General features: G+C 43.1%; 1 protein-coding gene across 9 annotated transcripts in view; it reads right to left on the bottom strand.

Annotated features, from left to right (window-relative positions):
* Window positions 1–18,874, bottom strand: part of Bltp3b (bridge-like lipid transfer protein family member 3B) — an 80,080-nt gene extending 61,206 nt beyond the window's left edge. For 5 of the 9 annotated variants that reach the window (XR_015624318.1, XR_015624315.1, XR_015624316.1 and 2 more), the window contains exon 1: window positions 18,589–18,872. Coding sequence is in view for 2 of the 9 variants with exons in the window: in XM_087558429.1 (XP_087414555.1) it covers window positions 18,589–18,632 (44 nt within the window). In the remaining 7 variants the exon portion in view is untranslated. 9 annotated transcript variants of the gene reach the window in all.
* Window positions 18,875–22,771: the final 3,897 nt, after the last annotated feature.

Below are 22,771 nucleotides of genomic sequence, written 5' to 3'. Positions count from 1 at the left end.
TGGCTTATTTTAAAACTGTCCGGGCAGGCTGAAGAGCTGGCTCAGTGGTTAAGAGCACTGGCTGCTCTTCCAGACAACCCAGGTTCAGTTTCCACCCGACAGTTCAAACTGCCTCTAACTGCAGACCTGGGGAATCATAATCCCTCCTCTGGCTTCCACGTGTGCCAGGCGCATCTGTGGGTATGCCGTACACAGATATACATATCAGCAAAACAGCCATGCACATAAAATAAAGTTAGAAAAAAAAGAAGTATATGGCCAGTGAAATACCTCAGCAGGTAAAAGTATGAGCAGCCAAGCCTGACAGCCTGGGTTTTCACCTAAAAGCCACTTGTGGAAGGAGAGAACCAACTCCCACAACCACCTTCACACACACACACACACACACACACACACACACACACACACACACACACACATTTCTTAAAGGGTTATTTATTTATTTTCTATGTGCCAACTGAATGTGTGTGTACAACATGAGTGCCTGGTGCCTGTTAAGTCAGAAGGGTGCTGCGTCCCCTGGGACGTTACAGACACAGAGGGCTGGGAGCCAATCCAGGAGCGGGTACTGGGAACTGAATCTGGGACCCCGGTAAGAACAAGGAGTGCTCTTAACCACTGAGCCATCTCTCCAGCCCACTCTACCACATTCTTAACGTAGTAAGTTTTTTAAGTACTTAAAAACAAAAATAGCTTCTATTTTTAATACACATTTCCTTTAATCACATATATGAAAACAAATTTACTAGCTTCTTAGTATAACAAAAATATCCAAACTTCAGCATTAAATTTACAAGCAAATGTGTCTTATTTAAATTACACATTTTACAATCAATATATAGTTATTATAGTCTGAATTATGTCTAAAATGCTGCATTAAGCAATGGTTTTGGGAAAACAGGAAAGTTTCACATGATGGAAGATTAACCGTTTGCTTCAGGGAGCACATCCTAAACACATGACATGTAAAATGCACGCCTCAGTTCCCTTACATGTAAAGGCAGGTAATAGAGTCTCCTTGGTAGAGTAATTCTGAGGACTGTCCAAGCGAGAGCACGTGACGTGCTATCATGAGCCCCAACACACAGTAACTTGGTGGGTGTCAGCACTATTACACTACCATAAGGTTTGAAGAACACGAACACTGCACAAATTACATCCTAATTTACCCTAATTTTCTTTACAAATGTTTTGGGCTTTGTAAAGATTTATGAAATACATCTTAACTTAGAAGATACACATTTTCATATCTAATATTACCTACTATAAATCTTAATCAAATTTATATCCATTTTTATCAAATGGGTTTGCAGTATCACCACAAAATCAAAGCTCTCCAGAGCGATGCATGCCTGTAACCCTGCACTAGAGAGGCTAAGGTGAAGGATGAAGAACTCAAAAACGGCCTGGGGGGGATGGGGCTTAGTCAGAAAACATGAAACACGGGCTGGTGAGGGCTCAGTCGGTCAAGCCCCTGACCCTGCACTTGAAAACTCGAGTCCCATCCCTGGAACCCACAAAGAGAACGGACTCCCACAAGCTGTCCTCTGACCTCCATGTGCACACACATGCCCAAACAAACAAAACTGAATAAAAACATAATAAAATGTAAAAGGAGAAAAAAAGCCTGCAAATATCATACAGTTAATTATTTGCCAAGGCAACACTTAACTATTTGTTAAGTGCACCACGAAAGTTAAATAGAATGTGCGAAGGACAGTGTAAAACTCTAGCGCTAATAAGAACACTGGAGAGCTGGCCCTGGTGGTGTGCGCCTGTCCTCAGGAGATGGGGGAGAAGGATCGGAAGGTCTGAGCTCAGTCTCTAAAAGGAAGAACCAGGCACAAAGCAGACAAAGCAGGAACTTAGAACGTGAGCCTATCCCAACGCCTTCCTGCTTGCCTCCCTCCCTCCCTTCACGCCACCTTCTGCCATCACATACCTCCCTCCCGAGACACCGGCTGAAGGGCATACCAACAAGTGTGCATCCCTCAAATATTCTAACTACTCAGAAAGCATGTTTCTGACTGCTGTGCTCACATGTTCACCCCTGGACTATTCCTCCAAGCTCATCCTAGACCTTGAAAATATGCTGTCAATAGCAAATATGTTATCAAATATCTAATAGTAATCAGAAACAAGTGTGTGTGTGTGATTGTATCCCACGATACAGCACGAAAGCCTAGTTTTACACAGAATTTAACAAGATATGTCAATTTTTTTCTAGTAGTTATCCAAACTGCAGTTCTTAAATAGGGCCCATATTTTAGCAAAATAGTAAAGGTTTTAAACACAGAAAAGGCAAAATACCACTGCATTGAAAACTGATCAAGTTTAGTTATACGAAAATAAAACCGGACAGGTGTAGCGGTGCGTGCCTTTAATCCCAGCTCTTGGTAGGCAGAGACAGGCAGGTCTTTGAGTCACAGCCAGCCTGCTCTATAAAATAAGTTATAGGTCACCAGGGACTACATAGTGAGACCCTTTCTCTAAAAACTTAAAATAAATGAAATACAACCACTTCAAATCTGTTATTTTATTTTTGTTAAAATTTAAAAATTTGATATTTATAAGCAAATACTTTTTAAAGATTTATTTATTTTATGTATATGAGTACACTGTCTTCAGACACACAAAAAGAGAGCATCAGATCCCATTAGAGATGGTTGTGAGCCACCATGCGATTGCTGGTATTTAAACTCAGGACCTCTGGAAGAGCTCTTAACCGCTGAGCCACCTCTCCAGGCCAAGCAAGTATTTCTTGAGTGACTTGTACACCACACTTTTCTAGGAAGCACCACAAACATGGAAAGTAACACATAAAACATTATGAAAGGTGTCTTTAATTACACTTGGTTCATGTAGAGGTTGACAGGTGTGCTCAATTTTCTGTTCCTCCCTTCTGAAACACTAACACACTGCCTCAGGGAGACAGCATTAAATTCTCAGTCTACAACTAATCACTGAGAGCGCTTGTGACTGAAAAAGAAACAAACCAACATTTTACAACAGATGCCTTCAAAACGACTCCTCATAATATTCTTCTCAACTCATCCAAGCTGGACACAACAATGACAACAACAAAAGCCTACAGTGAGTAAGAAGGCGCCATTGGTAGACACTCAAGGCTGTCTCTACAAGGATCAAAGTCAATAGAGCCTGAGCATGTGCTTCAGTGGCAGAGCTCCTGTGTAACAAGCCTAAGTTCCACATCTGATCCCTAGCACTGAAAAAGAAAACCATTACATGTGCAGATAGTGACATCATTACCGTTATATAAGTGTGTGCCCCACTGTATTCCTAACACGATTTCTAGAAAGATAAAGTGCCTTCAAACCGCTGCTCTTTTTGTTCTCTCTTAAGGCAGGGTCTCACTACATAGCCCTGAGAGGCCTAGAACTCTAGGCCTAGACCTCCCTTCATAGACCAGGCTGGCCTTGAACTCACAAAGATCTGACTGCCTCTGCCTCCCTCCCAAGTGCCACCACACCTGGCTTACAATACCACATTTTAAAGTCAAAAAGAAGGGATACTTTGGAAACACTTTCCCAAATCTGATAGACTACCAAATTATTTATCTGAGAACATTACATTATTTTTTAATGATTTATATATTTTATGTGTATTGTTGTTCTACCTGCATGTATGTCTGTGTGTATATATGAGGGTGTCAGAACCCCTGGAACTGGAATTACAGACAGCTGTGAGCTACCATTTAAAGGCTGGGAATTGACCCTGGTCCTCTGGAAGAGCAGCCAGTCCCCTTAACCGCTGAGCCATCTCCAGTCCCTACGAACATCAGATCCTTAATCTACAACTAATTGCATCGTTCACAGTCCATGCAATGCACTATATACCATTAATACGGCTCCAGGAAAGTAAGGAAAGAACAAGGCTCTTCCACAGAGACACCTTCTCTCTGACCCAAAGCTAGGCCTTTCAGCCCAATCACACCTTCCTCTACCAACATGCTCTGCTGAAAGGTAGCCACCTGCTTCCTTTCCTTCCCTCTACTCTCCTGAGTGAGTGTGCCCATGTGTGTGCGCATGTGTGTGGCTGTGTGAAAATGCACATGTGTGCAAAGGTCAGAGGATACATTTCAGCAATTGGCCTTCTCAAGTTGCCAGGTAAGGTAGCTAGGATTAGGTATGTTAACACATGGCCACAGAAAATATGAAATTTTGAGTTATACACTTTAAAGGGTGTGTAACATGTATAAATTAAAGATTTAAATAAATTTACTCAACTTCATGACTCAATATTGCTAAGAAACCAATTTCCCTAAATAGACACCTATTTAGGATAACTAAAAGTAAAATTTCATTAGGATGGTAGAAATAGTATGCTGATTTAAAAATTCATATAGAAATGCAGAAGACCTAAAATAGCTTTCAAAAGAGATGAACAAAGTTAGTGGCCTTATACAAATTCAATATTTATAAAAAAGCTACAGAAACCAAATTAGCCTGATACCAGTATAAATAATGGATCAATAAAACACAATACAGCTTTCAAAACATAGATCCAAATTTGTAGTGAATTGGTTTCCAACAAATGGGTAAAAAGAATTCAGGTGAAGAGCCAGGGCCAGCATATACTAACTATGCACACTGGATTTCACCGACATTCTCATGCATGTGTCTGGTACACTTTGATCCCAGTCACCCCACATCTCCTTTGTCTCCCTCCTGCTCCCACATTTCCTGCCTTTTCTCAACCAGTTTCTCCTCTGCACTCATGTCTCAGCTTTTGGTGCTGGCACCCAATGAGCTCAATAACGGTTGCTTACAGGAGCACGGGTGACCGACTATCTACAGAAATGTGGGCATCTTGCCGGTGGCTGCACCACTGAGGAAAATCTCTCTCCATCCACTTTGCTTCCCAATCTCAACTTATATTGCTTATTTGGCATGGTTATTTTTGTAAATGCAAAAAATAAAACAATTTTGAATAGGCAGTTTCTCAACATAAGCACTTAAAGCACAGAAGAAGGTGGAGGCCCATAGACCACATGCTGTCTTCTGTGCACAGATACAGCTTGTTCAGCTTGCACAACTATTTTCAAAACCATGAAAATAGTTCTATGATGGTTTATTTATGCTTTGGCCTAGGGAGTGGCACTATTGGCACCATATGGACTTGCTGGAATAGATGTGTCACTATGGGCATGGGCTTAAGACCCTCATCCTAGCTGCCTAGAAGCCGGTCTTCCACTAGCAGCCTTCAGATGAAGATGTAGAGCTCTTAGCTCCTCCTGCACCATGCCTGCCTGGATACTGCCATGCTCCTGCCTTGATGATTATGGACTGAACCTCTGAACCTGTAAGTCAGTCAGGACTGGGTATCTAGACTGTTGAAATATCAGGCATGGCAAAATCCCACACTTATCCTTCATAGGCTCTGCAGAAACTTGAACAGCGAGACCACAGTGTGTGATAAAGCTACTATGTGACAGGAACCATGTCATAGACAACACCATACAAATGAAAACAGGAGACAGAGGAGGCTGGGGAAGAGTGCTCGACTGGTTGTTGGTGATAAAGAACACACCTTTAGCTGGCCAGCGGTGCTGCGGCCCTCAATCCCAGCACTCAGGAGGCAGAAGCAGTGGATCTTTGAGTTCAAGGTCAGCCTGTTCTACAGAGTGAGTTCCAGGACAACCAAGGCTACACAGAGAACCCTGTCGTGAAAAAACAGGGGAAAAAAAACATAAGACAGCTTTGGGAAAGCATTCTCTGAGACCTGCTTATTTAAAGGAAAATGAGACAGAGGACATTCTGACAGGGGCAGTAAGTAATGTGGTCAACGTTTATAAAGGGCCCATACAGTGGCCATATGCAGATGTATTGTAATATAGAACAGTATACTGTAGAATACGCCATTTTCATCAGGAAAAAAAATGGTATACCTTGAGAAACAAAACAAAAGTAAGGACTTGTATTTTACATGGATATAATTTCTTCCCATGAATCAGTATTCTCGTGTTCTCAGTAGATTGACTGGTTCAATCAAGGTGGAAGGAGAATCAAATAAGGACATGAGTCCTGTTTGACTGTTGGCCCCAATACCAACTCAAGAAGTTGACTTTCATCAACCTTAGGAATTCTTTGAGGCCAGGAGTAAGAGTGCACGCCTTTAATCCCAGCACTCAGGAGGCAGAGGCAGGAGGATTTCTGTGGATTTGAGGCCAGCTTGGTCTGCACAATGCATTCCAGGACACTCAGGTCTATGTAGAGAGACTCTGTCTCAAAACAAAAGTCTTTGAGGGGAAAAAAAAAATCTGTTAAAAACAACTTTTTCTTGAAAACTTCAACACGAACCATTAAAAGATTTTGCAAAAACTTAAGGTTAGTTTCAAAACGCCTCTCTGGTAACAGAGCTAGGGATAAAATAAAGAACTGTAAGACCAGAAGGAAATTAGAACATTTAGTTGCAGAAAACTGATACAAGAACTGATAAATCTGGGTAGTGAGAGCAGAGATACTCAAAGTGTGCCAAGCAGTCTGCCATGTCTTAACGTCAGAACATGATAACCTCAGGAACCAGGCTGGTAGGATGGCGCACTTGCTGCTTCTGCAGAAGACCGAGGCTCGGTTCCCTGGACCTACATGGCAGCTCGAACTGTCTGAACTCTGTTGCTGGAATGTGCTGGGGCTCTCTGGGTCTACAGTCACTAGGCACACAGAACCAACATGCATACACACAGGAAACACTCACATAAACTATAATAAATACATATTTATAAACGTAAGGGTCATCTACTAAAAAGGAACCATGACTGGTTCAGGTGAGGAGCTAGCCTGGCTCTGTGGCACAAGCCTGTAAGCCAGTACCTAGGAAGCTGAGCAAGCTCCACACCTGCCTGGGATGCAACGTGAGTCCCACAGTCTACCTGTGTGGAAAACTTAGAAAGATCTGGTCTCAAAACCAGAAATAAAGCTAAAGGGCTAGGGATACAGCTTACTGCCAAAGCACTTGCTTAGCATATACTAGGTCCTAGGGTCTCCCCCAGAAATGGGGAGACAAGCAAAGCACAGTGAGGTAAATGAAAAGGGATTAGCCCTGGAAATAACAAGTAGTGATACACAGGATGGTTGGCACTGTGCTCTCACAGTGCTGGAGACGGGTCAGCAGGTAGCAGCGCTGATGACTCTTTCGGAAGATGCTGGGTCAACTCCCACCACCCCATGTGACTGTTCAGAACCATCCATACCCCCAGCACAAGGACACCAGACACTCTCTTCTGGCCAACACGGGCACCAGGCACACAGACAGTCATGCAAGCAAAACACCTATACATATAAAATAAATACACCTTAACAACAACCAAAAACCAGAGCACAATCATAACAGCTCATCTTCAGTAAGATAAGCACTGACAGCAGACTTATGTTAAAGGAGCAATGGAGACACTGCACCAGACTGTGGTTAGACTGTACTTCCTGAGTGCCTGGCCCAGATGGCTTACAGCAGGTAAACACAACATCAGAGTCATCCTTGAATGCCTTTATAAACAACAACAAAAACCTTAATTGCCACTACAGTAGAGCGAATTCCAAAGTTTCTAAAAGTTTGACAGTTTTGCAGCGAGAGCCAGATTCCTAAGTGCCTACAGAGAATCAAGAGGAGCAAGAACGGCAAACAAGACCATCGTGACAATATAACTGCTAAAGCTTACTAACTGCCCCACTAGTCCGGGTTATGTGATGAGTTGTATAATGTCTTTAAAATTACGTTTGTCTTTTTTTTTTTTGGACCTGACGTGTGTGTGTGTCTGTGTGTGTGTGTGTGTGTGTGTATGTGTGTGTGTGTGTGTATGTATGTATGTGTGTATGTGTATGTGTGTATGTGTGTATGTGTGTATGTATGTGTGTATGAGTGTATGTGAGTGTGTGTGTGAGTGTGAGTATGTGTGAGTATGTGTGTGAGTGTGTATGTGTATGAGTGTGTGTGAGTGTGTGTGTATGAGTGTGTGAGTGTGTATGTGTGTGTCAGTGTGTGAGTGTGTGTGTGTGTGTTTGTGTGTGTGTGTGTGTGTGTGTTATCTGAGTATCACAATTAGCTGGAGCTACGTGCTGGTGGCACAGCTCAACACTGATGATGAATCTTCAAATGAGATGCAGAAGGTAAGACAGAATGGTGAAAAGGCTGCCCAACTGCAAACAAAACCATTCCCACAATTATGACTACATTTAAATGATCCAGATCAAAATTGATATTAAACATACAATAATCCCTTAACGCCTTCAATGAGAATGAGAAGTTACCAAAACATTTTTATGATCAAAAAAGTCTTTAGACTTAGTAATCGCCTTAGACTATGAAGTCATACCCATTAAAACATCAAATGCTAGTTACTATTGCCCAATACCTGGTTGTAAATTATCAAACTCCCCTTTGCAACATCAGAAAAGGATGGCAACAACTTTCTGAGTTGCCAAACCTTGTCCTTGAAAAAAAAAGAAAGAAAGAAAGAAAGAAAAGACATTCTAAAGGAGGATTTACATGAACTGGTAGCTATCAACTTTTTTAAAAATGAAGTCATCTTTATGTAGGGCACAATCCGTGCTTACAGAAAGGAAAAGAAGATGGGGAACAGAAGTATTACCTGAGGGACAAAAGGTCCCTATTCCTGGTGAAAGGAAGCAGTCAGCTGCCAGGGTTTCTTAGACTCTTCTGGTACTCACTTAGGTGATTGTGCAATTCACAGCACACCAATCTCCACCACAGCCAGCAGGGAACGCTGTAGGGAATGGGGACACAGGGGACACAGAAGCGGGCAAGTTTAAGGGAAGGAAGGAAGAGGAGTGAAATATTCAGCTGTGATGTGCTTACAAAAACAGTTGTATCTCACACCAGATCACCACCAGGCAGACCCTGTGTAGATCTGCAAACACACTAATCACCTAGAGGTTCCACACCCTCTCCACAGCTGCCATTACTCTCCTGTGGTACATCCACTCTTAAATGCATACAAAAGCATAACAAAAATGAGCTAGCTGTGTGGAATAAACATTATGTAAAGGCTGCACTGAATAACTTAACATTAAATAAATAAATTCAGATCCTCTACAAAACAGCAACCTAAAAATAAAAATTACCACATCATTGGACTGCCCAATCAGTGAAAACTGTAGTTCTCATCTCTAAATACTGAAGCATACATAGCATCACCCATGAAAAATAGTCCAGCCTAGTGTTGTCGTTCACATCTGTACTGCCAGCACTCAGCAAGCAGAGGCAGGGGAATTGCTGTGAGTTTAAGGCCAATTTGGAGTACAAAGTGTGTTCCAGGCCAGCCTAAGGTATGGTACTGGACCCTGCCTCTTAGGTGTAAAAGAAAGAAGGAAGGAAAGAAGAGAGGAAAAGAGGGGCAAAGAAGAAAAATAACTCGTAAACCAGAGAATGTTCCAGTAATGAACTATATATATCTGTATATCCAAGTGTCTTAAAGGGTCTGGAGAAATGCATCACTCTTAACAACACTGGCTGCTCGTTCAGAAGACGCAGGTTAGATTCTCAGCACAGATGTAGTGACTCACAAGTGTCTGTAACTCCAGTCAGGGAATCTGACACCCTCTTCCGGCCTCCAGGACACCTCAGGTATGTGGTGCACATACATTCAGGCAAAAGTCTCATGAACATAAAGTAAAAATAAATAAAATCTCAAGAAAATTTTTTAAAAATAGTGTATTAGAGAACTAATGGACTGCCAAAATTTTTTAATCTAAATTCTCTGAATGTCAGGCAAAAAGGTATTGAGAACAAGCAATTTATATTCATCAAGCTTTATGTGAATGCGTGCATGCTTCCACATGCACATTCACACAACTGCATAGGCACCAGTGCACACACAAGCACACACATGCGCACACACACACACACACACACACACACACACACACACTACACACTACACACTACAAGCTTATCTGGTGCCTACAGAGGCCAGAAGATGGCACCAGATTCCCTCAAAGTGGAATTAAAGATGGTTGTGAATCACTGGGTGGATGCTGGGAACTGAAAAGGGTTCTTCTGCATGAACAGCAGGTACTCTTAACTCCTATGCCATCTCCCCCACTGATATAAACTTATTTCTCTAGGCTAATAAGTGTGAACAGTTTTTACACTCAGTTTCTACCACAGAAGCTAAAGAAGCAATGAGGAAGAATGACAATCAAGTCACTGGCCTTGACCATCAGGGCACTCTGTCCATAGAGAATGCACCCACAGGACAACAGTTTTAATACTCACTCATACATTCATACATACATACATACATACATATAAAATAAATACCAATCGAGTCTTTAAATGAAGATAAGTAAAGACTAACTTCATTAAAACTGCTCACAGAAAATGTCCTTGTAAAATGAGGCCTCCAGTAGATAAGGCACAGCCCCCCAGGGATGGGACCATCCACCCATCTCAAAATTTTTAACCCAGAATTGTCCCTGTCTAAAGGAAATGCAGGGACAAAAAATGGAGCAGAGGCTGAAGGAAAAGCCATCCAGAGACCACCCCACCGTGCGATCCATTCCATCCACAGACACCAAACCCAGACACAAATGCTGATGCCAAGATGTACTTGCAGACGAGAGCCTGGTATGGCTCTCCTCTGACTAAGACAGATACAGATACTCACAGCCAACCACTGGACTGAGCCTGGGGACCCCAATGGAACAGTTAGGGGAAGGACTGAAGGAAATTGTAACCCCATAGGAAGAACAACAATATCGACTAACTGGACCCTTCAGAGCTCCCAGGAACTAAACTACCAACCAAAGAGTATACATGGGCCAATCCATGGCTCCCACTACATGTGTAGCATTGGACTGCCTCATCTAGCATCATTGGGAGGGGAGGCGCTGGGTTCTGTAGAGGCTTGATGCCCTGCCCTAGAGAAAAGGGATGCTAGAGGTGTGAGGCGGGAGTGGGTGGGTAGAGGAAGCAACCTTTTAGAGGCAAAGGGGAGGAGAATAGGGTGGGGGTTCATGGAGGGGCGACCAGGAAGGGAGATAACATTTGAAATGTAAAAAAACATAAAATGGTTAATAAATTTAAAAAAAGAAAGAAAGAAAAGTGAAGTATTGGGGGGAGGCAGTAATCATGAAGCAATTGCCTCAATGACAAAAACACTTCCACTGTTATTGCCAGACTAAATGGTTGCATAGTCTAAATTGGGTCATAAATTAAAAAGGGAGGGCATCTCTATTTCATAAAGAACAGATACAAATTAACATATTCAAAACCAAACTTCCAATCTCTGATAGCCTGCTTCCCCAGAGGTTATCAGCAGTCATCTCCAATTTAGTTAACGGCAATTCCATCTTGTCAATGGCTTCCATTGCTCTTTTTTTTTTTAAAGATTTATTCATTTATTATATATAAGTACACTGCAGCTGTCCCCAGACACACCAGAAGAGGGCATCGGATCTCTCTACAGATGGCTGTGAGCCACCATGTGGTTGCTGGGAATTGAACTCAGGACCTCTGGAAGAGCAGTCGGGTGCTCCTAACCACTGAGCCATCTCTCCAGCCCCCCATTACAGCTCTTAAGAGAACTCTTTTCTTTTTAAAGATTTTTATTTATTTTATGTATGTGAGTACACTGTCACTGTCTTCAGACACACCAGAAGAGGGCATCAGATCCCATTACAAATGGTGTGAGCCACCATGTGGTTGCTGGGAATTGAACTCAGGACCTCAGGAAGAGCAGTCAGTGCTCTTAATCGCGGAGCCATCTCTCCAGCCCTTAAGAGAACTCTTAATATGTATTTATCTGACAGTCTACGGGGCTCTACCTTCCAAGTACATCTAGAAACTGACCCTCAGCAACTCCAAGGTATCTATCTTCCTTGTACTATTTTTTTCACCTGCATAGTTAACTGTCTCCATCGGCCTTTCACTTCTTCTCTTTCCCATTGCTCATACAGCTGCCAGAGTGATCCTTTGCTAAGAAAGAAAACTAGTGATTTCCAACCTCACTTCAGTATAGAAACTTTGTCCCAGTAAATATAGAAGTAAAACCTGAAACTAGGGGTTGAGAGATGGCTCAGTAGGTAAGTGATTTGCTGCTCTTCCAGAAGACCTGGGTTTGGTCCTCAGGACCCACAGGTGGGTAACAGGTTGCAGAGATGAAGGATACGAGAGGCCTTGTGGTCTACCAAGCCTGTGCTGGCCTCTAACTCACAATGGAGCCAGGAACTTCCTGAGTCCCTTCTCTGTGTGACACACACTAGGATTGTAAGTATGTCCTGCCTTGTCTCCCCATTTCAAATGTGGCGCCCTAGATAGCACTCAAGGCCCTGTGCACATTAGCCAAGCACTCTAGATCTGAAGTTAGAGAACTCATATCTTTTGTCCCCCGAAGGTCTGTTTTTGTACTTCAGCATGATCTGGACTTTGCTGTCGAGAGGAGATCAAACCCAGGGCTTCAAGCATGCCACACAAGCTCCTCATCACTGGGGTACTCTCCCCAGCTGTGGCCTGTGTTTTCTTTCCTACTCCACTCTATTTCACCTCACTGGAGGCCTCAGCATATTTCATAATAACAAGCAAGCTACCACCATCAGGCCATTTGCATTGGCTCCTACCACCCCTTTCAGGTGTCTTGTGAAATACATTCCAGTTGAGCATTACTGACCGCCACATCGGGACTAACTACAAACTCCATCCCTACATTCCTACCCCCTTTCTGTTACTTTTTTTTTTTTTAAGATTTATTTATTTATTAAGTACACTGTAGCTGTCCTCAGACACACCAGAAGAGGGCATCAGGTCCCATTACAGATGGTTGTGAGCCACCAAGTGGTTGCTGAGATTTGAATTCAGGTCCTCTGGAAGAGCATTCAGTGCTCTTAACCGCTGAGCCATCTCTCCAGTCCTTTCTGTTACTTTTTAAACTGCATCTAACACCCTGTTACATGTTTCACTGTTTACTACTAATTGATTATCCTTATCCTCTGATTAAAATGTAAACACCATGAGTCACAGTTTTCTATCGATGTTTCTCATTGCTATGTTCTCAGTAGTACAGAGCAGTATTTCATATAAAGCAGGCACTTAGTAACTTACTTGTTAAAAATTAGTACAGCTAATGTCAACATACATGTATTACATTAAAATGACTACTATAAAAAAACCAAATTTCTTTTAAATAATCTCAAATCTTGTAAAAGTAAATTCATTTGTAATCCAAAAAGTAACCAAGTTTTCTCTCAGTTGCCTAATCTAAGTTAACTGACTCACAAATTTCATACAGCAATGCAGTTTAGAAATAAACTAAAACCCCTAGAACAGAACAGAATCAATTAAAATCATCTTGCATCTGAAATGCTTAATATGTGGGGTGTGTGTGTGTGTGTGTGTACATGCACGTGTGTGCTCAGAATCTGAAATACACATATCCCTACAAACTTTCAAGTTTTATTACAAAAACGTGGGCCAGAGGTTCAGGCTCAAGCCTGAATTCATAGCACTTGGAAGCTATCAAGAGTCCCAAACAGGAGCTGATGAGATAGATGGCTCAGTGAGGAAGGATGCTTGCCACCAAACCTGATGACCTGAGTTCCGTTCACATGACCTACAGGGAAGAAAGAGATCCAACTCCCACAAGTTGCACTCTGACTTTCCACATGTACATCATAGCATGCATGTACTCTACACACACAATAAATACTTAAGAAATGTTAAGTTTCCAGCAATGCTGAGCTAAATAGCAAGACCTTGCCTCAAAAAAAAACAAACAACAACAACAAAAATAGTCATGTAAAAACTTAGTCTTTGAATAGAGGTATAGTTACTTAGAAAGTGACTTTGTGCACAAGTTTGTATACAGATACACATATGTGCACACAGATGTCAAGGCCAGATGTTAACACCTGATGTCTTCTTCACTGACTCTCTTTTTTACCTTTTCGGATAGACTGTCTCACTGAACATGGAACTCACCAACTCAGATGTATTAGCATGCCAGTGAGTTCCAGGAAGCCTCCTGTCTCCACCTTCCCAGCCCTGGGATTAAAGGCATATGCTGCTGCATGGGGGTTTATATGTGGGTGGGAGGGATCTGAACGCAGGTCCTCATGGTTGTGCAGCAGATACCTCCCCCACAAGCCAACTCCTCAGCCTGCACTCACCCTTTTAAACTGTCTTTTCCCCTTAGTTTACAAAACAACTCATACTGAGATATTCAGGTTGTCTCTCCTACTTCTATCCTTGGAGTTGGCCTGGACCCAGAACCCTTTCAAATCTGGTTCTCTAAACACAGTAACAAATAGATACTGAAGGTTCCGAAAGATACAGCAACCTTTCAGTACATGAGTTATTCCAAGTCGTTTGCAGATGTTATATTTCTCCTTTAGATATTGTTCCTGAACCCAGACTCCACAAACAAGACTTCTATACTAACTATATCCTTCTATTAGCTGGAATTACTTCTTAGCAGTCACCCACAACCCAGGTATGAGGTTGAGTTTCCTTAACACAGCAAATGAGGCCCATGAAAATCTAATTTATTTAAACCTAATATTGACACCAAAATGAGCAGCAATCTCAACTCAAAATAATTCTCACTCTAACCAGATCTTTGCTGTCTGTGATGGTTTGAATGTGAACATTCCCCACAGGCTCCTATATTTGAATGCTTGATCCTTACTTGGTAGAACTATTTGGGAAGGATCAGGAGGTGTGGCCTTCTTGGAGAAGGTGAGTCACTAGGCAGTGGGATGGGAGGCAGGCTTTGGGTTTCGTCCATGTTATTCCCAGCTGGCTTTCTTTCTTTCCTTGCCTTGTGCTTATGGATAAGGATGTAAGCTCCAGGGTTACATCTGACTGCTGCTGTGACGTCACGGAGCATGACAGCCACAGACTCACCTTATGGAAATGTAAGCCCCCAACTAAATGATTTATTTTATATAAACTGCTTCAGTTGTCAAGTCTTCACAGCAACAGAAAGGTAACTAAGACACTGGTCCGTTCTTTGCCACGACAAACTGATGAATAGCCAGAACTGGGTCATAAAACTTTTCTCTTAAGAATTTAAAACTTGCAGGAAAGATAAGAGAGTAAGAATCCTAACTCCGAAGTTGCAATTTTCAACCAGGTGCAGTTTTATCCCCTGGGGAACTTTTAGAAATTCCTAGAAATATTAAACACCTCACACTGCACATAGTAGTCCTCTACAGCAAAGAACTGTCTAGTCTGCGATCTGAAACTGACAGGCCTTGCTTGAGGGCCCAGGGAAATTCAAGAAGTGCCTGTCTTCCGCCTGTCTCAGGGTATGTGGTCAGATCTTCCTCTGAATCTGTGATCCACCCAACAGCTTCAACTACATTTCCTTTTTACTTAAATTGACACATTTCTGTTGCCTGCAGACAAAATAACTATAGCTAGCAAAGTTATCGAGCTCAATCATTTGATACACATCCACATACTTGAAACCAGTTTCTCAACCTTTCAGCTGCTGACACATGGACCAGATGAATTTTCATTTTAGAGGACTGTGCCGGCTATGCATGAGTGTCTGGCAGCATCCCTGACCTCTACCCACCAGGTGACACCTTCCAAGTAAGTCACAATAATCAAAATCATTGCCAAATGTCCCCGGAGGAACAAAGTCCCATTGGTTGAGAACCAATGCTTCAAACAGGACAGACTCCACCCTATGAGGTACAGTCTACCAAGTGAACTCCTAAACTGCAGAAAAACTTGTGTGTGTAATATAGTATGCCCTGAGGCTAAGGGACAGGAGGCAAGCATTTGTACTTGGATCTTTCTTACCACTTTTCAGGTCCCAGCTTAAATAAATATGTACCTTTTGTCCCTGCCTGTCTTCTGCTTGTCTCTCACGGGATGTGTGGTCAGATCTTCCTCTGAATCTGTGACCCAACCAACATCTTCAACTACATTTCCCTGCACAGATACCTACACACGTGTGCACAGAGAGACACAGAGCAACAGACAAAAAGGTGTTAACAGTGAAATGACAGGTAGTTCCACTTGCTCCTCCTTTCTTATATGTGAATGTTTTAAAGAACTTCCTACTCCCTTATGGGGGGAAAAGGAAGATTCCCACCTTCAACACATACCCTGTCCTGATCTAAAAATCTGGGTAAATTTTTCTTTCAAAGGCTTTTCCTGTTTTATATCTCTTAAAATATAACACTTCTAACCTCTTCCTCTTTCTGTTCACACACCCCATAGTTGGTTCAGACCAGTCAAGTCTACATACTTTTCATTAATGCAAGAGGCACTTCGGAAACAAACATGAGGCAAGAAACAGAAATGTGACTTATAATACTCATACCATTCAGTATTTACTGAAAGCATAAAGTATGTGTCGATCTCTCCTCTTCCACACTTGTCCAATATGCCAACTTCGAAAGTGCTGCCCAGTCTCCAGTGCTGCCAGCTTCAATCTTAACGTTTCACTCAAGTGACCATTCTATTTTTCTAGACAGACTCCTTCCTGGAAGAGTCCCTGCAGGAGAGCCTGGAAGGACTTGGACATTTTCCTAATGTTTCCTTTTTATGATGGTACAGGTTCAACCCCTGCCCCAGGGTATTCCAGCATTCCAGGCTGGCCTCAGACTGTGCTGCCAAGGATGACCTTGACCTGACAGCCTCCACCTCCCGAGTGCTGAGACTATAGCAATCTGTCGTCACACCCAGTCTAACAGGTGTTAGGCATCGAACCCAGGGCATCCTACATTCTAGGCCAGCACTCTACCCAGCCTGGTAAACTGAGTTTCGCCTCCAGAGCACACATGGTGGAGGGTGAGAAGCAGTTGTCCTCAGACCTCCATACATACGCTGTCAGGCACATATGTGCACCCTTGGATTCCCACAGTAAGTAAATGTAAAAATATAATAATCTTTAAAAAAAACTACAAATAGTTTCCCCATTTTAAAAAGAAAGAAGGTGCTAATGTTTCAGAAACTTTCTGATTTAAAGAAGAAGGGCTCCTTACTATTTACCACACAGGTGTAAGAAATCAGGAAGATTATCATGTAATCCTAAGGACTTAACTCTTAAGTATGTGGATGTTATCTATGTGATAGAGTAAGCCATTACACTCTGGCTCCTAAGAGTTCCTCCCAAATGGACTTATACAAGAGAATTAAAGGATAATGCCCTAAGGCACTTATCGACTGAATTACATTTTCTTTTAGGCATACAGAGTGGTACAGTACCATTATCCTTGGAAGGGAAATAGGCAATAAAGTCATTGTCTATGGATCTGAATTTTCCTATGGATCTAGAAATAGGCAAGGGTGAAGTGTATCTCATGAGTCAGACTTACCCTAAGTAATAGACAATATTCAAAATAAGATGACTCAGTATTGCACTACCTATATAATTAAAAAATACTTCCAACAAAGCACAGACCTGTAATCTCAGTATTCAGGAAGTTGAGGCAGGAGAGTAGCCTGGGATTTGTCATGAGTTACAGGGCAGCCTGAGCTACATAACCTGTTTCAAACACACACACACACACACACACACACACACACACACACACTAATTAGTGATGTTAAGAACCAAACACATGGTCACAAACTTTGCTATAGTTCACTACTTTATGTATTAAATTGTATTCAATATGTCAGGAAACTATCTGCTGAATCATAGTATTGTTTTTGTTCAACATGTTCTCAACTGTAAATATACTTACATATGTGTATATATATATATATATATATATATATATATATATATATATATATATATACATACACACACACATCCGGAGAATGAAGATTTATGTTTACTATAGAAGTCTATCATTAACCAGAGTACCTTCCTTTAATCAGTTTAAAAGCATTCATTAACTTAGAAATAACAGAGGAGAGAAAGAGATCCTAACCAGGAGTTTTTAATTCCCTGTCCCCAACTTGGAACAGGATCCTACATTTAGCCAGTGTCTTGAGACAAATATGGAGAAGCCAAGAGCAGTAACGAACTGCCAGTTTACTGAGTCATGTTTCTGACTAAAACTGTGTTATGAAATGGAAAGAATGACACGTCTGGGGTTTAAACACCAGAGACGCTAACTCCCTCAACTCAAGGGTCGCAGAAACAAAATCGGAAAACTCTCCAGCAAGAACGATGCGGGACTTGAAAACGACTTCCATAAAGAACTTGCTGAAGCTGTGAACTCCTGCCTATTTCCCTAAAACAAATCCGAACTGTGCAAACAAGCACACCCTCCTCCCGTGCAGCGGGAACGCCAGGTAAGGGGCACCGAGAACAATCACAAGGTTAACGTTTCACCGGCACACTCAAGCACAACCCAGTCCTCCTCGGTTAACGGAACCGCTCTGCTCCGAGCCCCGGGAGCTTCCGAGCGCGACCGGGTCCCAGCCCACCCCATCCACCCAGCACCTGGGTGACGCCGGGGACGTCATCCGCCTCGGCCCAGGAGCGGCCCCCGGCGGAGACCCCAGCCTGCCGAGCCCCGCCGCCCTCCGCGTGACTCCTGAGGCCGGTCGGGGGCGCCAGCAGCACCGGCAGAGCCCGGACCTGCGACCTGTACCCCAGAGCCGGCGGCCAGCGGAGAGGACCGGCCCCGCGCGCTCGCTGACCTGGAGAGGTGCTTCAGGATCTGTTTCTTAATGATCCCAGCCATGGTGCCTGCCCGGCTCGAGCGCCGCTCTCTCGCCGCTCCTCACAGCCTCCTCTCTTCGCGGCGGTCTCCTCTGGGTCCCGCCTCACCGGGCCGGAGGAGAGGCGCCGGAGAGCTCACTCTCGGGAGAGACTCAAGGCCCTGGCCGAGGCCACAGCCGCCGCAGCCGCCGCCGAAAGCCCGGAGCATGACGCTCAGGCCGCCGCGGCCGCCGCCAGCGCCATCTTGGCTGCAGCATCACCTAAGAGACCGGGGGCGGGGAGAGGAGTCGGGGGCGGAGCGAGCTCGAGGTGGGCGGGACCTGTGGGAGTTCCGGGAATCTTCAGCCTTGCCCACTTCTGACTCTGTCTGGGTCCTCTGATGCCCTGTTTCAGCAGGGCCCATGACTCCAGTTCCCAGAAGCTACTCGGGATTTCATCCTTTCCTCATCTCCCCTTAATCTTGTCTGTGCCTCTGTCGCTGACTTTCTCATCCTAGTGTCTTGCTTCTTCATTTCCTCCGAACTCAACTTTCTGCTTTACAAAGAGCTATTCGTTTGTGTTACTCTTTTGGCCGTCTCAGCTTTTTATCTCAGTTTCTTTTCTTTTGGCAAGATCCTTCCCTTAGCCTAACGGCAGTCATTTAATGTTTCCATTCGTTATTCTAACCCTAAAGGAAGTAAAGTTGACAGCATGTCATATTGAACTGAATAGATCTAAAGACGTAGAAATTAGAAAGCCTAGGGCCGGTGAGATGGCTCAGCCACAAAAAGTACTTGTCGAGCGAGCTTGATGACCTGAACTTGATTCCCAACCACCGCGAGGAAAAGAAGTGATCTCAAAAGTTATCCTCTGACCTACACTTGTGCACGCGCAAACACACACACACACACACACACACACACACACGAAATTTTCAAGTGCCCAGGTTGAAGTTCTGGTTCTAATATTTTTCTAGCTGTGTTAACCTGGAAAGATTGTTTTCAATTTTTGCTTTAGTTTGTGTACGTGTGTGTGAATATGAATATGACTTTGGTCGCACAAGTGGAGGTCAGGAAACAGCCCTGGGTGTAGAGCCTCGCCTTTTGTCTCTTCCATAACAGCTGTTTGCATACTCCAGGTTAACTGGCTCCTAGGAATCCTCTTGTTGGTCTCTTCTTGCCTCTCCCAGATTGCCTAAAGAGTGCTGGGATTACAGACATCTGGCTTTATGTGAATCCCAGAGACTCAAATTCAAGTCCTCATGTTTGCCTGACAAGTGTATCGTCTGCTAAGCCAGCTCCCCTAGCCAGTTAATCTGATTTTTAATCATCTTTAAAATATAGTGTCTGCCCTTAGAGATGGTTTGGCAGGGGCCCTAGTAGGTACTGTTAGTGTGTCTGGACTATATTGGCTGGCCACCTGTTGTAGAAGCAGGTTTTGGAAAAGATATAAATCACTAAAATGTTTCTTTCATAAACAGTTGGGAGATAGGCAGTTCTCCCAACTTTGAGGTGGGAGAATTTGAGGTGGGAAGAACCAGCATTAAAGTTAACAATGCATGAAACATGCCAGGCTAGCAAACAAGAATTTGCTAACACAAATACTGTGTAGGGATGAAAGCAGTCTGAGCTATTCGAAAGTAATCAAGCTGGGCGTAGTGACACATGGGTCTGTAATCTCAGTATTTTGGGAACAGAGGCAGGAGGATTGCTATAAGTTTGAGGTCATCATGATCTTCATAGCAACACTTTCTCTTTTAAAAAAAGGAGTCAATTATGGGGGGAGGGCGGCAATGGGGGGAGGGTTGGGAGGGGAACACCCATAAGGAAGGGGAGGGGGGAGGGGGATGTTTGCCCGGAAACCGGGAAAGGGAATAACACTCGAAATGTATATAAGAAATACTCAAGTTAATAAAAAAATATATATATATATAAAAAAAAGGAGTCAAGTTTTAAAAAATAACTACTAAGCAAAAATGTACTTAAACATAAAATTCATAACTACTCATAAAAATGCCTGTCTGGGGACTGACTCCTACTTGGAAGCTGGCATGACAGTCATGTGTTGTACTTCAGAGTCTTACTAGACTGGAGAAGGCCACCTACAGCTGGCCCTGTCCTGTCCCTGGCCAGGTGACTCATTCACAGTCTCCACCCAGAACCCTGCTTCCCTCAGTCCCTATGCTTCAGGAAGATAACAATCCTTATCCCCAGGTCCAACCCCTTTCTTCAGATGACCTAGGGTTTCTTATCTTAAAAATAACTGTAGATGGAAATCAGCTGTATTTGCAGAGGAATAAATGTTAAAAGTAACATTTGACTGACCAAACCAAAGCTTTGGGAAGCAGGTGTGCAAAGAAGGGTTAGCTGAAAGAACCTCATGCTCTGTCCTGACTATGAACTGTTAGGACAAACAAATACAGAGCAACAGAACACAAGGAAGTTCTTGAGGTCCAGGCAGTCTCTGAGCACAGTCCAGACTAGATTGTCCAGTGTACTTCAAACTGCCAACGCCCACAGGCACCTTTTCTCTGGCCTGGACTTCCTACAGTGCCATAATAACTCTGATTATAGCAACTCCCCACCTTCATCATTTTAGTTTAGGGCCTGGAGAGACGGCTCGGTGGTTAAGAGCACACTGGCTGCTCTTCTAGAGGAAGTGGGTTCAAATCCCAGCATACACATGGTGGCTCACACCTGTTTGTAACTCCAAGATCTGACACCCTCACACAGACAAACATGCAGGCAAAACACCAATACACGTAAAAGTAAATCCTTAATAATTTTGGTTTATATGTGCTCGTAGTGCACACATGTGGATGCGAAAGTCAGGAAAGAGATCGATGCACCTGATCTTTGGCACCTTTAACATTTTTTGGAGCCCTTTGATTTTAAAATATACATTCAGAAGGACACATATACCATTTGTTTTCTGGTTAATTGAGATATGCTAATTTATATGGACATATAACCCACATGTCAAATCTAACTTGGCTATGGTGTGGAACCTTAATTTTACAGTTTAAAATGAGCCAAGCAGTGGCCATGCATGTCTTTAATCCCAGTACTGTAGAGGCAGGGGAAGACCACGCTCTGAGTTTGAGGCCAGCCTGGTCTCCAGAGCAAGTTCTAGGGTATCCAAGGCTAGAGAGAGAGAGAGAAGGGAAGAAAGAAAATAACTTCATTCTTTTTTTTTCTTTTTTTCGGAGCTGGGGACCGAACCCAGGGCCTTGTGCTTGCTAGGCAAGCGCTCTACCACTGAGCTAAATCCCCAACCCCATAACTTCTTTCTTTAATCAGCATTTTAAAAAGTAAGCAGGGTGATGGTGGTGCACCACTTAGATCTCAGCACCTCGAAGACAGAGGCAGGCAGATCTCTGAGTTCAAAGCCAGCCTGGTCTACAGAGGGAGTTCCAGGACATTCAGGGCTACAGAAAGAAACTCTGTCTAAAAAAACAAAATGAAACAAAGAAACCAAAGCAAAACAAACAAGGAAGGAAGGAAGGAAGGAAGGAAGGAAGGAAGGAAGGAAGGAAGAAAGAAAGAAAGAAAGAAAGGGAATGCATTATAAGTAGATATAGGTAATTCGTGCACCTTGGGCTAATCCAGATATGGGTATATATCAGAAAGGATTGCTTTCAAAATAGGGTAGGAAAAAAAATGAAAATAAACTAGGAAGCTATAAAAATACACCTATGATATCAAAACAATGGAAGAATACAGTGTAATTCCACTAGCTTATCTACTTGTCTAGGCTGTTGTATCTAAATACATGCATATGTAAATGTCACTTGAAATTTTCTGCATTAAAAAAAAAGGAAATTGTTGAAATAGGAAAAACTGTTACATTCTATTCCTCTTTGTCACCCAGCCACCAGGAGGTGTTTCTAAGAGACAAAAGTGACCACAGGGTTATGTCTACAAAAGGAAAAGAAGTTGCACTACCTCCTGGGGGTGCATCAGGAAGGTCCATGGGTTTGGAGGACAGTTCATCTATAATGGAACAAGCTAACCTGTTTTGATGAGCACGTATGTAATTAAGACAGCCCCACATGCCTGGAGTCATAGCTCATCGAGCAGAAGTAGAGGGACCATCTGAGGCCTGGAGTCTGAGGTCAATGAGAGACGGGGAGTAGTGAAGAGTAAGAGGAAGGGGCAGAGATGAAAAGAACGAGAACCTGAG

The sequence above is a fragment of the Rattus norvegicus genome, chromosome 7 (assembly GCF_021556685.1).
Source record: "Rattus norvegicus strain SHRSP/BbbUtx chromosome 7, alternate assembly SHRSP_T2T, whole genome shotgun sequence".
Lineage (NCBI taxonomy): Eukaryota > Metazoa > Chordata > Mammalia > Rodentia > Muridae > Rattus > Rattus norvegicus.
The sequence above is the reverse complement of the archived record's forward strand: the minus strand, read 5'-3'. Positions and strand labels throughout refer to the sequence as shown.